Source organism: Otolemur garnettii, unplaced genomic scaffold, assembly GCF_000181295.1.
Source record: "Otolemur garnettii isolate 467f Iridium unplaced genomic scaffold, OtoGar3 scaffold00184, whole genome shotgun sequence".
NCBI classification, from domain to species: domain Eukaryota; kingdom Metazoa; phylum Chordata; class Mammalia; order Primates; family Galagidae; genus Otolemur; species Otolemur garnettii.
Genome location: NW_003852579.1, coordinates 2,623,127 through 2,635,649, shown reverse-complemented (window position 1 = coordinate 2,635,649; position 12,523 = coordinate 2,623,127). Strand labels below are relative to the sequence as shown.

The 12,523-nt window shown below is 39.5% G+C and overlaps 1 protein-coding gene across 10 annotated transcripts in view; it reads left to right on the top strand.

Moving 5' to 3' along the window:
- The window catches only part of EPB41 (erythrocyte membrane protein band 4.1), a 226,289-nt gene that overhangs the window by 105,858 nt on the left and 107,908 nt on the right, over nt 1-12,523 (top strand). For all 10 annotated transcript variants that reach the window (XM_023507451.1, XM_023507453.1, XM_023507446.1 and 7 more), the window contains exon 4: nt 2,582-2,686. In XM_023507451.1, coding sequence (XP_023363219.1) covers nt 2,582-2,686 — 105 coding nt within the window. The remainder of the gene's footprint in view (nt 1-2,581; nt 2,687-12,523) is intronic.

Genomic DNA, 12,523 nt, shown 5'->3' with positions numbered 1-12,523 from the left:
TACTCCTTTGAGCCACAGGTGCTGCCCTGTTTGTTTATTTCTTTACAGACAGGATCTTGCTCTGTCACTCAGGCTGAAGTGCAATGGTATGGTCATAGCTTATTGCAACCTTGAATTACTGGGGTCAAGTGATCATCCCACTTCAGCCTTCTGAGTAGCTAGGACTGAAGGCATGCACCACTGTGCCTGGATAACTTTTTAAAAATAATTTTATAAGCCAACTATGGTGGCATGTGCCTGTAGTCCCAGCTGCTTGGGAGGCTAAGGCAAGAAGATTGCTTAAGTCCAAGAGTTTGAGGTTGCTGTGAGCTATGATGATGCCATGGGACTCTACCCAGGGCAGCAGAGTGAGACAGTGTCTCAATAAGAGAGAGAGAGAATTAGCAAAAAGAGTATATAACAATTAAAACTTTGGCCAGGCACAGTGGCTTATGCCTATAGTCCTAGCACTCTGGGATGCTGAGGCAGATGGGTTGTTTGAGCTCAGGAGTTTGAGACCAGGCTGAGCACAAGTGAGACCCTGTCTCTACTAAAAATAGGAAAATTAGCTGGGCATCATCGTAGGTGTCTGTAATCCCAGCTACTCAGGAGACTGAAGCAAGAAGATCTCTTTAGCTCTAGTTCTGAGGTTGCTGTGAGCAATGATGATGCCATGGTACTCTATCCAGGCTGATAGAGTGAGACTCTGTCTTTTTTTTTTTTTTTGGTAGTGGAGAGGTCTTGCTATGTTGTCTGGGTTAGTCTTAAACTCCAGACCTCAAGTGATGCTCCTGCCTTGACCTCCCAAACAGCTGGCAGGCCACTGCACCTGACCTGCTTTTTCTGTTTTTTGCCACTAGCTAGTTTAGAAATGGGTAAAGCTATCTCATAGTCATTCAGATGAAGATCCAGATATGGATCCTTTATATATGAAACCCTTGGGGGCAGATGGATTTCAGAATTCAGAATATTGTGGATTTTAGAAAGGCAATAAATACATATTCTACATATCTGATAATATACCCTGTGGGGTCTTTAGCAATCCTGTGTGATCAAATATAGTATTTATATGGTAAAATATGTGAAGATTCATTCTAAAAAAGGGTAAGTGAAGATCTGAAAGAGGCTTTTTACAGTTTGTGTCAAAATTTCTCTTTAAATGAGCTATTTTTAAAAATTTCTTTTATCAAAATATTAAGTATTTTATTAATATTAAGGGAGTACAGTTTTGGTTATATGGATTACCTAATGAGGTATAGTAAGAAAACCCCAACCTTTTATCCTTTAGAGCCTTTGGATTTTAGAATTATGAATAAGTATTTGGGGATCTGTGCATGAAGAAATCCCAAATCATCTTCTATCATTTAGAGTGAAACATAGGAAGAAAAAAATGAAGACAATGACTTAATATAGATTTTTTAAGACTGAGAATTAATGTGAATTACTAATAGTCATTAAAAATAACTTATCAAGACGAGGACATGTCATGTATGTGTGCCAAAAAAAGGTTCTAATTGTGAGAAGTCTTTTTTGTATGTATTTCTCAGAAGGCATTAGCATATTTGATTTTTTTTAAAACAGTTCCAGTAGATACGTAGGGCAAGTGTACATATTCTTACCATTTTACAGATGAGAAAGTTAGTATTCATAAAGGTTAAATTGAATGTACTCTGGATGTTTAGCCAGTAAATGGGGGAGCCAGGACTTTTTGACTATAAATCTCACACTGTAAGTTAGGGCACTTTTTCCCTATAAATAAGAATACAAGTACCCAAGCTTGGGCATAGTTTGACTTTCTTGGTAAAGAAATATTAAGAAAACCACTGAAAGAGATATTCTAAGAGGTAGTATCTTTAGGCTATCTAGAAATTGACTTTATTCATTTTTCTGAAAGATATTATAGGGAGTTGAGGCATAGCTCATTTTCTTGGGACATCTGGTCTTAAAATAATGTCTAATGATTTTCACAGCCACGATTAACTGTCAGTGTTGGTAGTCACTTTAGTAATCCAGGTGGTCACAGTGAATGACAGTTGCCCATAACATGCTTCAGGAAATACTGTACTGAAAATAAAGAATGTGATATTTCAGATGGTGATGGGGAATGAGGAATACAGGGAATTATAACACTATTTTCAAGCTACTGTAAGTGTGTTGCATATGTAAGCTGACAGATTGAGAAACAGGAATTTAAAAAACCATATTGTTCTACTTTGTGTAGCCATCTGAAAGTTTGTTGGTAACTAAAGGTAAAAGAGGAAATTGGAAAGTAACATTTTACTTTATTTGGTGATGAAAACAGGAATAAAAAGAAATCATAAGCTTGGCGTAGTGGTACATGCCTGTAATCTCAGCTCTTGAGAGGCAGAGGCATGAAGATCACTTGAGCCTAGAAATTTCAGGATATAGTGTACTATGAGCACACTTGTGAATAACCAGGGAGCAGTGGTTCTCAACCTGTGGGTCGTGACCCCTTTTTAACAATGAAAATACATTGCAGCATTAGGAAGGTTGAGAACCGCTGCACTAGAGTCTAGCCTAGACACTATTTAAAAAAAAAAAAGGAAAGGTAACCTTAATTAAAATATGTATGTCTTTGCAGAAACATGCTAAAGGACAAGATTTGCTTAAACGAGTATGTGAACACCTCAATCTTTTGGAAGAAGACTATTTTGGTCTAGCCATTTGGGATAATACAACCTCTAAGGTGAGGCGCCTGCTTGCAATATATGAAGAATTGGCTTTAATTCTTTCGTTATTGTTATAAGAATGTATTTATACTTTCCTCTATAAGACATGGTATACTTAGAGTTATTCCTGTTTATTCTTGTTTCTCAGATTTTCCTTGTAGAATTAACATTTTAAATAAAAGGTCATTGTTGATAGGTTCTTTCATCATTGAGATAAATTATCTACTCTGTTTTTAAAAGGTAGAGAAAGTGGTTACTATGCCCCGATTAGCAAGTAACATATAGATGCCAATAACCTCATATGTTATGCAATTAGTATTGTATATAATAGGAGGTTCATAACATATTTGATAAAATATTAATCTTATAATTATATTAAATTGTGATATATAATTATAATTTGAAAGTAATGCTATATAAGGGAATAAAGTCCCAATATTATTGAAATAGTCATACAATGAACCTGACATTTCCTTGACCTTAAAAAGAAACTAGTTAACTTTCAAAGGATGTAGAAGAATTGGTGAGAACATGAAGGGAAGAAAGGTTAAAGGTCAGGTATTTTCTTCAGAACACTTGAATCATTTCCTGAGTCAATTAATTGAAAATTGTAAATATTCATCTTAAAATCTAATGATGAAAATTTTAGTCCTGTTTAGCAAGTATTAGCTGGTACAACTACAGCTGTGAATAAGGTAGACATGATCCTTGCCCTCTAGAGCTTCCAATTTTGTATGCAAATAACATTAATTACTGGTTTGATGAATGTTGTACAAAGTGAAGTATAGGATGTCCTGAAAGGGTATGACCTGGGAAGTCTTCTCTGGGGAGCTGATGGCTAACGTGAGACCTGAAGGATAGTGGTAAAATGGTCAAGTAAAGTGGAGAGAGAACAAACCTGGAGTTGAGGCCAAGAGCAGTAACTCATGCCTGTAATCCTAGCATTTGGGGAGGCCAAGGCAGGAGGACTGCTTGATGCTGTGAGTTTGAGACCAAACTAAGCAAGAAGAAGACTAAAAGATGGAATTAGCCAGGCATGGTGGTGTACTTGGGAGGCTGAGGCAGGAGGGTCACTTGAGCCCAGGAGTTGGAAGTTATAGTGAGCTATAATGATGTCACTGCACTCTAGCCCAAGCAACAGGGTGGAACCTTATTTCAAAGAAACAAACAAAAACCCAACCTGAAGTTGAGAGAATGACATTTGAGGAACTGAGAGCCATCTAGCTTGGCTGAACATAGGGTATAGGAATAGAATATACTAGATGAATCTGGAGAGGGACACGGAGAGTGGGAGGTAGAGTGAGGGGGGTACAGTGAGGGCACTAGAGAGTCTTGTATATAGTGTATTCAAGCCATTTTAGCTGGTTCTTTCTAAAAGATGATTTCAATTTATTAAGAAAAGTTGGGCTCAGTGCCTGTGGCTCAAGTGGCTAAGGCTCCAACCACATACACCTAAGGTGGCGGGTTCGAATCCAGCCTGGGCCCACCAAACAACAATGATGGCTGCAACCAAAAAATAGCCAGGCGTTGTGGCAGGTGCCTGTAGTCCCAGCTACTTGGAAGGCAGAGGCAGGAGACTCACTTGAGCCCAGGAGTTGGAGGTTGCTGTGAGCTGTGATGCCACGACACTCTACCTAGGGTGACAGCTTGAGGCTCTGTCTCAAAAAAAAAAAAAAATCATATCATCACTTTTTACCTCAAGAGCATTTGACTATAATTTTTTGGTATATAATTTTTTTAAAAACCCACCTTATATTAATTCTTCTATTTCCCATTAGTAAGGAACATTGGGGTTTATTAAAGGACAGTGCCCTCAAAACTACAGTGAACAACTTTTCTGTAGTTGTGAGCTAGAAAATTCTACTCTGAAAAGTGTTTTATCTAACCCAAGCTCAATGAGATAATTTTGATTCTCAGAAATTGAATATTTTTATATTATAAGAACCAAGAACAAACCCCTCAAACCAAAGTTGATTTGAGAATAATTAAGAATCTTTTACTTTGAAATGTAAATAAAGTTACTGATTCCTACCTATTTATTATAACTGGAAATAACTTTTTCTGTCATACAAGATTGCTTGAATTTTTAGATGTTGCTTAAATTCCTAATGGCATGCAGCAGAAGAAATCCTTTTGTCTTACAGTTGAGCTTCTAGGACATTTGTCGGGATAAAAACTTTCAGTTGCCTTGAAAAGTTTTCACCATTGTTGGTGTAATTCATACTCTGTCTTTTCAGTAAGTTTTATTTCCTTTTTAGCAGTTTACATTATTATAATTCATTTTTAATGAGCAAATATTAAATTGCTCTATTTATATTCATTTATATATTTATGTCTAAAATGTTATTAAAAGTGCTTAATATAGGCTCGGCACGTGTGGCTCAAGTGGCTAATGCGCCAGCCACGTACACCCAAGGTGGAGGTTTCAAATCCAGCCTGGGGCCTGCCAAACAACCATGATGGCTGCAACCAAAAAATAGCTGGTCGTTGTGGCGGGCACCTGGGGTCTCAGCTACTCGGGAGGCAGAGGCAGGAGACTCACTTGAGCTCAGGAGTTGGAGGTTGCTGTGAGCTGTGATGCCATGGTACTCTACCCAGGAGGACAGCTTGAGGCTCCTGTCTCAAAAAAAAAAAAAAAAAGTGCTTAATATTAAAGCTGAATAGAAAAGTACAAACCTAAACTGTGTAAAAAGAGGGCATTATATCTCTTAAAGTATTTCTGGGGATGAAGCCTCTGAATCATAATCAGCTTCAACTTCTCTGATAGTTTATTCAAGCCCCTACTGGGGAAGTCAATGGGCAAGTGAATCCTGAGAAACATCGGGCTTATCAGAGTCAGGGCATTAGCAAGTCTGGAGTATGGGCCAGGTTCTTGTAAGACATGTAGGAGGAATATGTCAAAAGGAATGGGCTACTCTATATTTTCTGCTTCTGAGTTCATCTTGGTCAACTTATAGTTCTCAGAAGTAGGCCAAAACAGAATATTTCTTTGGGTTAAAATGAGAATCCTTAGTTGATCTAAGAAACAAGGCCTGGAAGGGAAAGCAGGAACATGGGGCAGCCAAAACTTGTACAAAAATGAATCGGGAGAAGGTTTATTTTAGTGTTGTCAGGATAAAGGTTGAATACAGTAACAAAAGTCATATTGGTGATGACAGTCCTTCCTCATATGCTATCTCTTAAGCCATGATCCTCTTGCCTAGATGAATTGTTTCTGTCTTATATTTGATGCCCCTGGTATTTCCCATCACTCTCATCCTGGGGATTTGCTTTGTGTCTGTCCTGTGATGTTTCTCTGGTTTCCTTTATCCCGGCTGTTCTTTGTGTTTTGATAGAGTGCTACTCCTGAGAAATTGTACAAGGGAGGAAATCTCTTTTGAAACATTACATATCTGAAAAATGTCTTTATTCTCCTCTCACATTTGATTGTTAGTTTGGTTGGGTATAGAAATTTAGGCTTCGAATTACAATAGTACTTCCATAGCTGACCACCACCCTACATTGACTGCCTCCTTAAGTTAATCTGACTTTCATAGACCAGATAGGTGCCACATGTACATATCAGTATAGTGGGCCTAGTTTCTTATCTCGTCCACCTCCATATATTGACCAGTTTGTTACAGTCCATTGGGTGTTTAGCTTAAAGAAGTTCTACTCCATTTGTCTTCCAGTTTTCAGGGTTGCTCTTGAGAAGGCCAAAGCCATTGTGATTTTTGATTGTTGGTATTGACTTTTGTTCTAATTTTCTGGTTGAATAGAATCTTTTTTATTTTTATCTTTTGTCCTTAAGGTTGCGAGATTTCACAGTTAGATATTTTGTTTGGGTTGATTTTCTTCTATTGTTCTGGGTCCACATCTGTATTCTTTTTTTTTTTTTTTTTTTGAGACGGAGCCTCAAGCTATCCCCCTGGGTAGAGTGCCATGGCATCATGCTCACAGCAACCTCCAACTCCTGGGCTCGAGTGAGTCTCCTGCCTCTGCCTCCCAAGTAGCTGGAACTACAGGCGCCTGCTACAACGCCTGGCCATTTTTTGGTTGTAGCCATATTGTTGTTTGGCGGGCCCGGGCTGGGGATTCGAACCCGCCACCTTAGGTGTATGTGGCTGGCGCCTTAGCCACTTGAGCCACAGGCACTGAGCCCACATCTGTATTCTTTACCAGACTGATTTCCTTAAGAATGCCCACATTGCCTGGCTTGAATGTGGTAGGCATATAATAAGTGCACTGAAAGAGTAAAACATAGTGTTACACTTTAGAGCACAGCTTTGTCACTTACTAGTTGTGAGTTAGGTTAAGTTACTTTTACCTCTGTTTTCTCATTGGTAAAATGGGAATGAGGATGTGATAATCTATAAAAGTATAAAAGCACATAGAAGGGTGCCTGAAACAGTAGTAAGTATTGAATAAAAATTAGGTATTATCATTGTTCTTATGACAGTATTATAATTTTATAATGAAATTACCAACCAAAGCTTTTGCTTAAAAGAAAAAAAGATTTGTGTGTCATAATCTAGAGGTGCACTCCAGAGCATCTTTCAGGTTCAATAATCTACCAGCTTTTTACTCGTGTAAAAGGTATGCCAAAAGAATAGCATACCTTTTACTAAAAATTGATTGCATTTAGCCACATTATACCACTTTTTTTAGTTATTGGAAAAAGATAAAATTATATCATTTAAAGATCTAATTGACTTTTATTCAGGATTCATGAATCACACAGCCTCCGTTCCACAAAACAGAATGAGCAAAGGCAGAACAGTGGGGTTTGTGAAGTAGAAACAAGAAAACAAAACAATAGAAAAGAAAACTAGGCTGGGCTGGTGGCTCACACCTGTAATCCTAGTGCAGTGAGAGGCAGAGGCGGGAGAATCACTTGAGCTCAGGAGATGAGCCTAAGTAAAAGGGAAACCCCCATCTTTACTAAATACAGAAAAAATTAGTCAGGCGTGGTGACACATACCTGTAGTCCCAGCTACTGGGGAAGATTGATTGAGCCTGTGAGTTGCAGTGAAGTAGGTTGCTGTACTCTAGCTGGGTTGACTCTATCTCAAAAAAGAAAAAGAAAAGAAAGAAAATGATTGGTTAACCTCAGGTTACTTTTCTTGTAAGGGTTAAAGCAAAGAGGACTTTAGTTTTTAAGGTATCTCTTACTAGGCTCCTTAGTAAGCTGACTCTGGGAAACTGGAATCTCTGGTTTTTGGGAAAAACTGGTCTGTTTAAGAAGCTCCCTGCTTCCTCTTTTCAGTTCTAATATGTGGTATTTAGGACGATTGACTCCATTTTGGTTTAGTCTGATCTGTTGGAGCCAATAAAGGAACTCCATTTAAATAGTGGTCTTCAGCTCGGTGCCTGTGGCTTAAGCGGCTGAGGTGCCAGCCACATACACCTGAGCTGTCAGGTTTGAATCCAGCTCGGCCCACCAAACAACAATGACGGCTGCAACAAAACAGAGCCGGGCGTTGTGGCGCACCTGTAGTCCCAGCTACTTGGGAGATGGAGGCAGGAGAATCGCTTGAGCTCAGGAGTTGGAGGTTGCTGTGAGCTGTGATGCCCAGGGTGACAGCTTGAGGCTCTGTCTCAATAAGTAAACAAATAGTGGTTTTCCCTAAGTTTTTGTGTGTCTGCTGTCAATAAGCCAAATTTCCAAGTAATACTCTCTGTAGATATTCATGAAAATATTTAATTTGAAAGTATTTAATATTATAAATCTTTGTTAGTCCTCTATCCAAGTTTTCTTTTGTCATTCTGAAAACACAAAAGATATTGGAGCTATAAAGACATTGGGGGCTCTTTCCCCTCATTTTGCAGATGAGAAAACTGAAGCATATAAAGGCAGAGTGACAGCCATTCTCTTAAGTTATACAATCTTTTTTAGCACTTAAAGCAGGGGTCCTCACACTTTTTAAACAGGGGGCCAGTTCACTGTCCCTCAGACCGTTGGAGAGCCAGAGTACGGGCCCTGGGACAGATGAGTCGGCTGCTAAGCGGGACAGGCAGCGGTGGAAAAACACTTGGTGGGCTGGATAAATGTCCTAGGCAGTCCGCATGTGGCCCGCAGGGCATAGTTTGAGGACGCCTGACTTAAAGAGTGAGCTGTATAATTACCTGTACTATAGAGTTTCTGTGAACATATCTTGGAACAGTGATTTGAAGTCAACTTCCTAACAGCAGCATAAACAATAATTATTCCTTCAATTAAGATAGACAGACTTCTGTGGCTCATAGATAAGTCTTTTACCTCAAAAGACAAGGATTTGGGGGCCAGGCACGGTGGCTTATGCCTGTAATCCTAGCACTCTGGGAAGATCATCTGAGCTCAAGAATTAGAGACCAGCCTGAGCAAGAGCAAGATACTGTCTCTACTAAAAATAGAAAAACTAGCTGGGCATTGTGGTGGGTGCCTGTATTCCCAACTACTTGGAAGGCTGAGGCAAGAGGATCTCTCGAGCCTAAGAGTTGAGGTTGCTATGAGATATGATGCCATGGTACTCTACTTAGGGTGAAGGAGTGAAACTCTGTCTCAAAAAAAAAAAAAAAAAAAAAGACAAGGATTTGTACAAATCACTTATGTATATTTGTGGGGATTTTAGGACACACAGATAATGGTAGCTGATGGCCAACTCAGGGCATGTAGTTCTTTCTTAGAATAATATGACCTACGGTTAGAAATGCTGAAAAAAATATGAGAAGTTTCTAGTCATTTTATCTCTTTAAATGTCACTGCTCTAGCTGAAACTTTATTATTTCTATTCTGGTTTACTTCAGTAACATCAATCATTCCTTCTTTGCTAATTTATTCATTCACAAACATTTATTTTATTTTATTTTTTTGGCCGGGGCTGGGTTTGAACCTGCCACCTCTGGCATATGGGGCTGGCGCCCTACCCCTTTGAGCCACAGGCCCTGCCCCATTCACAAACATTTATTGAGCAGTTAGTATCTGCCTTGTGCTCGCTAGAGCTATAGAAGACGTAGTCTGTTTCCTCAACACTGCAGTAAGATGGGCACTCACATAAACAGGGAGTTAGAAAGGGTTTTCTGCAGAAGGTAACATAAGATCTGAATTATAAGAGGTAGTCAGGAATCTTCCAGATGAAGGGATGGGGACAGAGTGTTCCAAGTAGAAGAAACAACATATGAGAATGTATTTTGAAATAGAAGAACATGTGGGACACCTATAATAGTTTGGTTGAGTGAATGAAGATGTACACTAGGAGGCTGGGTCTGGTGTCCTAGTGAACCTATAATAGTTTGGTTGAGTGAATGAAGATGTACACTAGGAGGCTGGGTCTGGTGTCCTAGTGAACCTATAATAGTTCAGTTGAGTGAATGAAGATGTACACTAGGAGGCTGGGTGTGGTGTCCTAGTGAACCTATAATAGTTCCGTTGAGTGAATGAGCATATGGGACACCTATAATAGTTCAGTTGAGTGAATGAAGGTGTACACTAGGAGGCTGGGTGTGGTGGCTCATGCTTGTAAATCTTAGCCATTTGGGAGGCTGGGGTGGGAGAATTGCTTGGAGCCAGGAGTTCAAGACCAGCTTGAGCTAGAGTGAGAACCTGTGTCTACAAAAATTAAAGAAAAAGTTACCTGGACATGATGGCACTTGCCAGTAGTCCCAGCTACTCAAGAGGCTGAGGCAGAATGATCCCTTGAGTCCAGAATTCTACCTGTTAGTATAACACAATACAGGAAAGAGTGTAATTCATACATACACATCTCAAAGAATTTTGGCAAAGTAAACACCTTTGTGTAAGCTCTCCAATGATTAAAAAAAACTCTCTTTTGTGTCCCTTACCCATTATCACCAGTTAGTACTCCTCCCACCCCTTGTCCAACTAACTTCTTTCTGATCAATCACCGTCAATTAGTTTTTCCTGCTTTTAAACTTTAGATAAGATCATACAGTATGTTCTCTTAGGTCTGGCTCATTTTCTTTTGCTCGTTATCATGTTTTCAAAATTCATTCATGTTGTTCCAAACAGCAATAGTTATTCTCATTTTTATTCTCATCATTGTTTGACTGTACCACACTTTATGCATTTTACCATTGATGGACATTTGGCTTGTTTATAGTTTGGAGCGTTTATCAGTACTGCCGCTAGAAACCTTCTCGTACATGCTTTTCGGTGTACATCTTGCCATACACCTTTCTCTTGGGTGTGTTCCTGAAAAAGGCATATGTTCAGCGTTAGTAGATATTATCAAACAGTTTTCCTAAGTGGTTTTACCAGTTTACACTCCCACTAGCAATGAGGGAGAGAACAAGCTCTGCCACATTTTCATATTCATTTGGCATAACTTACCTGCATTTTGCTTTCAACCCTTATCACTTTGCTGAAACCGCTCTTGCCAAGATAAATATGACCCTTTATCATCCTCATGTTACTTGTCCATTTTGCAGCATTGATGGTCTTAATTACTCCACCCTTGAAAGATTTCCTGTTCCTTCAGATTCTGTGATATACCAGAATCCTATTTTCCTACTACCACTTTAGCCACTCCTTCTCAGTTTATCTCTTAGCTTTTTTTTTTTTTTTAATTGAGGCAGACTCTTAACTTTGTTGCCCTTGGTAGAGTGCCATCGTGCATAGCTTACAGCAACCTCAAACTCTTGGGCTCAAGTGATTCTCTTGCCTCATAGCTGGGGCTACAGGCACCTGCCACAATGCCCAGCTATTTTCTTTTGGGTTTGTTTGTTTAGCAGGCCCGGCTGGGTTCGAACCCACCAGCCCCAGAGCATGTGGTTGGCACCCTAACCACTGAGCTAGGGATGCCCAGCCTCTCTTAGCTCTTTGTTCTCTCTCATTTTTTTTTTTTTTTTTTTAAAGAGAGAGAATAGGACCAGGGTAGTATTTATTTATTTATTTATTTATTTTTTGCAGTTTTTGGCCCGGGCTGAGTTTGAACCCGCCACCTCCAGTATATGGGGCCTAATACCTACTCCTTTGAGCCACAGGCGCTACCCTCTCTCTCTTCCTTAAATGCAGGTTTTCCCAAAGGTTTTATCTTTAGTTTCTTTGTTTTCACTCTACTACACCCAATCACTACTGGGTGATTTTTATTATGTTTATTTATTGTTTTTTTTTTTTCTTTTGATACAGAGTCTCACTTTGTCACCCTCGGTAGAGTGCTGTGGCATCATAGCTCACAACAGCCTCAAACTCTTGGGCTCAAGGGATTCTCTTGCTTCAGTCTCTCAAGTAGTTGGGACTATAGGCACCTGCCACAATGCCCAGCTATTTTTTTTAGAGACAAGGTCTCATTCTGGCTCAGCCTGGTCCCAAACCTGTGAGCTCAGGCAATCCACCTGCCTCGGCCTCCCAGAATGCTAGGATTACAGGTGTGAGCCACTGCACCTGGCCCTCAGAAATATTGTCTTATGTAAGATTACACAGCTAATAAATGGTGGAAAGATTGGGACAGGGTTGGAATTCAAGACTAACTTTAAAGCCTGTGCTCTTAACCATTATACTCTGCTAGACCACAATTATCATTCTCAACTATAGCCTTTTATTTGGTTTTCCTGTCTGGAGTTATGCTTCCTGTAATGTCACTTTTTAATTTTCAGTCTTTCAATAGCTGCCACTTGCCTAGAACTTGATAAGGTCCAAGTTTCTTAGTGCCCTCCGTGATCTGGCCCTTATTCTTCTTTCAGTTCTCCATCTCCTCCTTACCTCTGTGCTCCAGCTATGTTGCACTACACACAGCACCTCAGGTATATTATGGTCTTTCTTATACTTTTGTGCCTTTCTAATTACCTCCTTTTCTTCTTTGCCTAGCTAACTAGATTGCCCTTCAAGATTCAGTTTAGATCCTCAAACATTCTTTTCTGAAACATTTTGTAAGCGC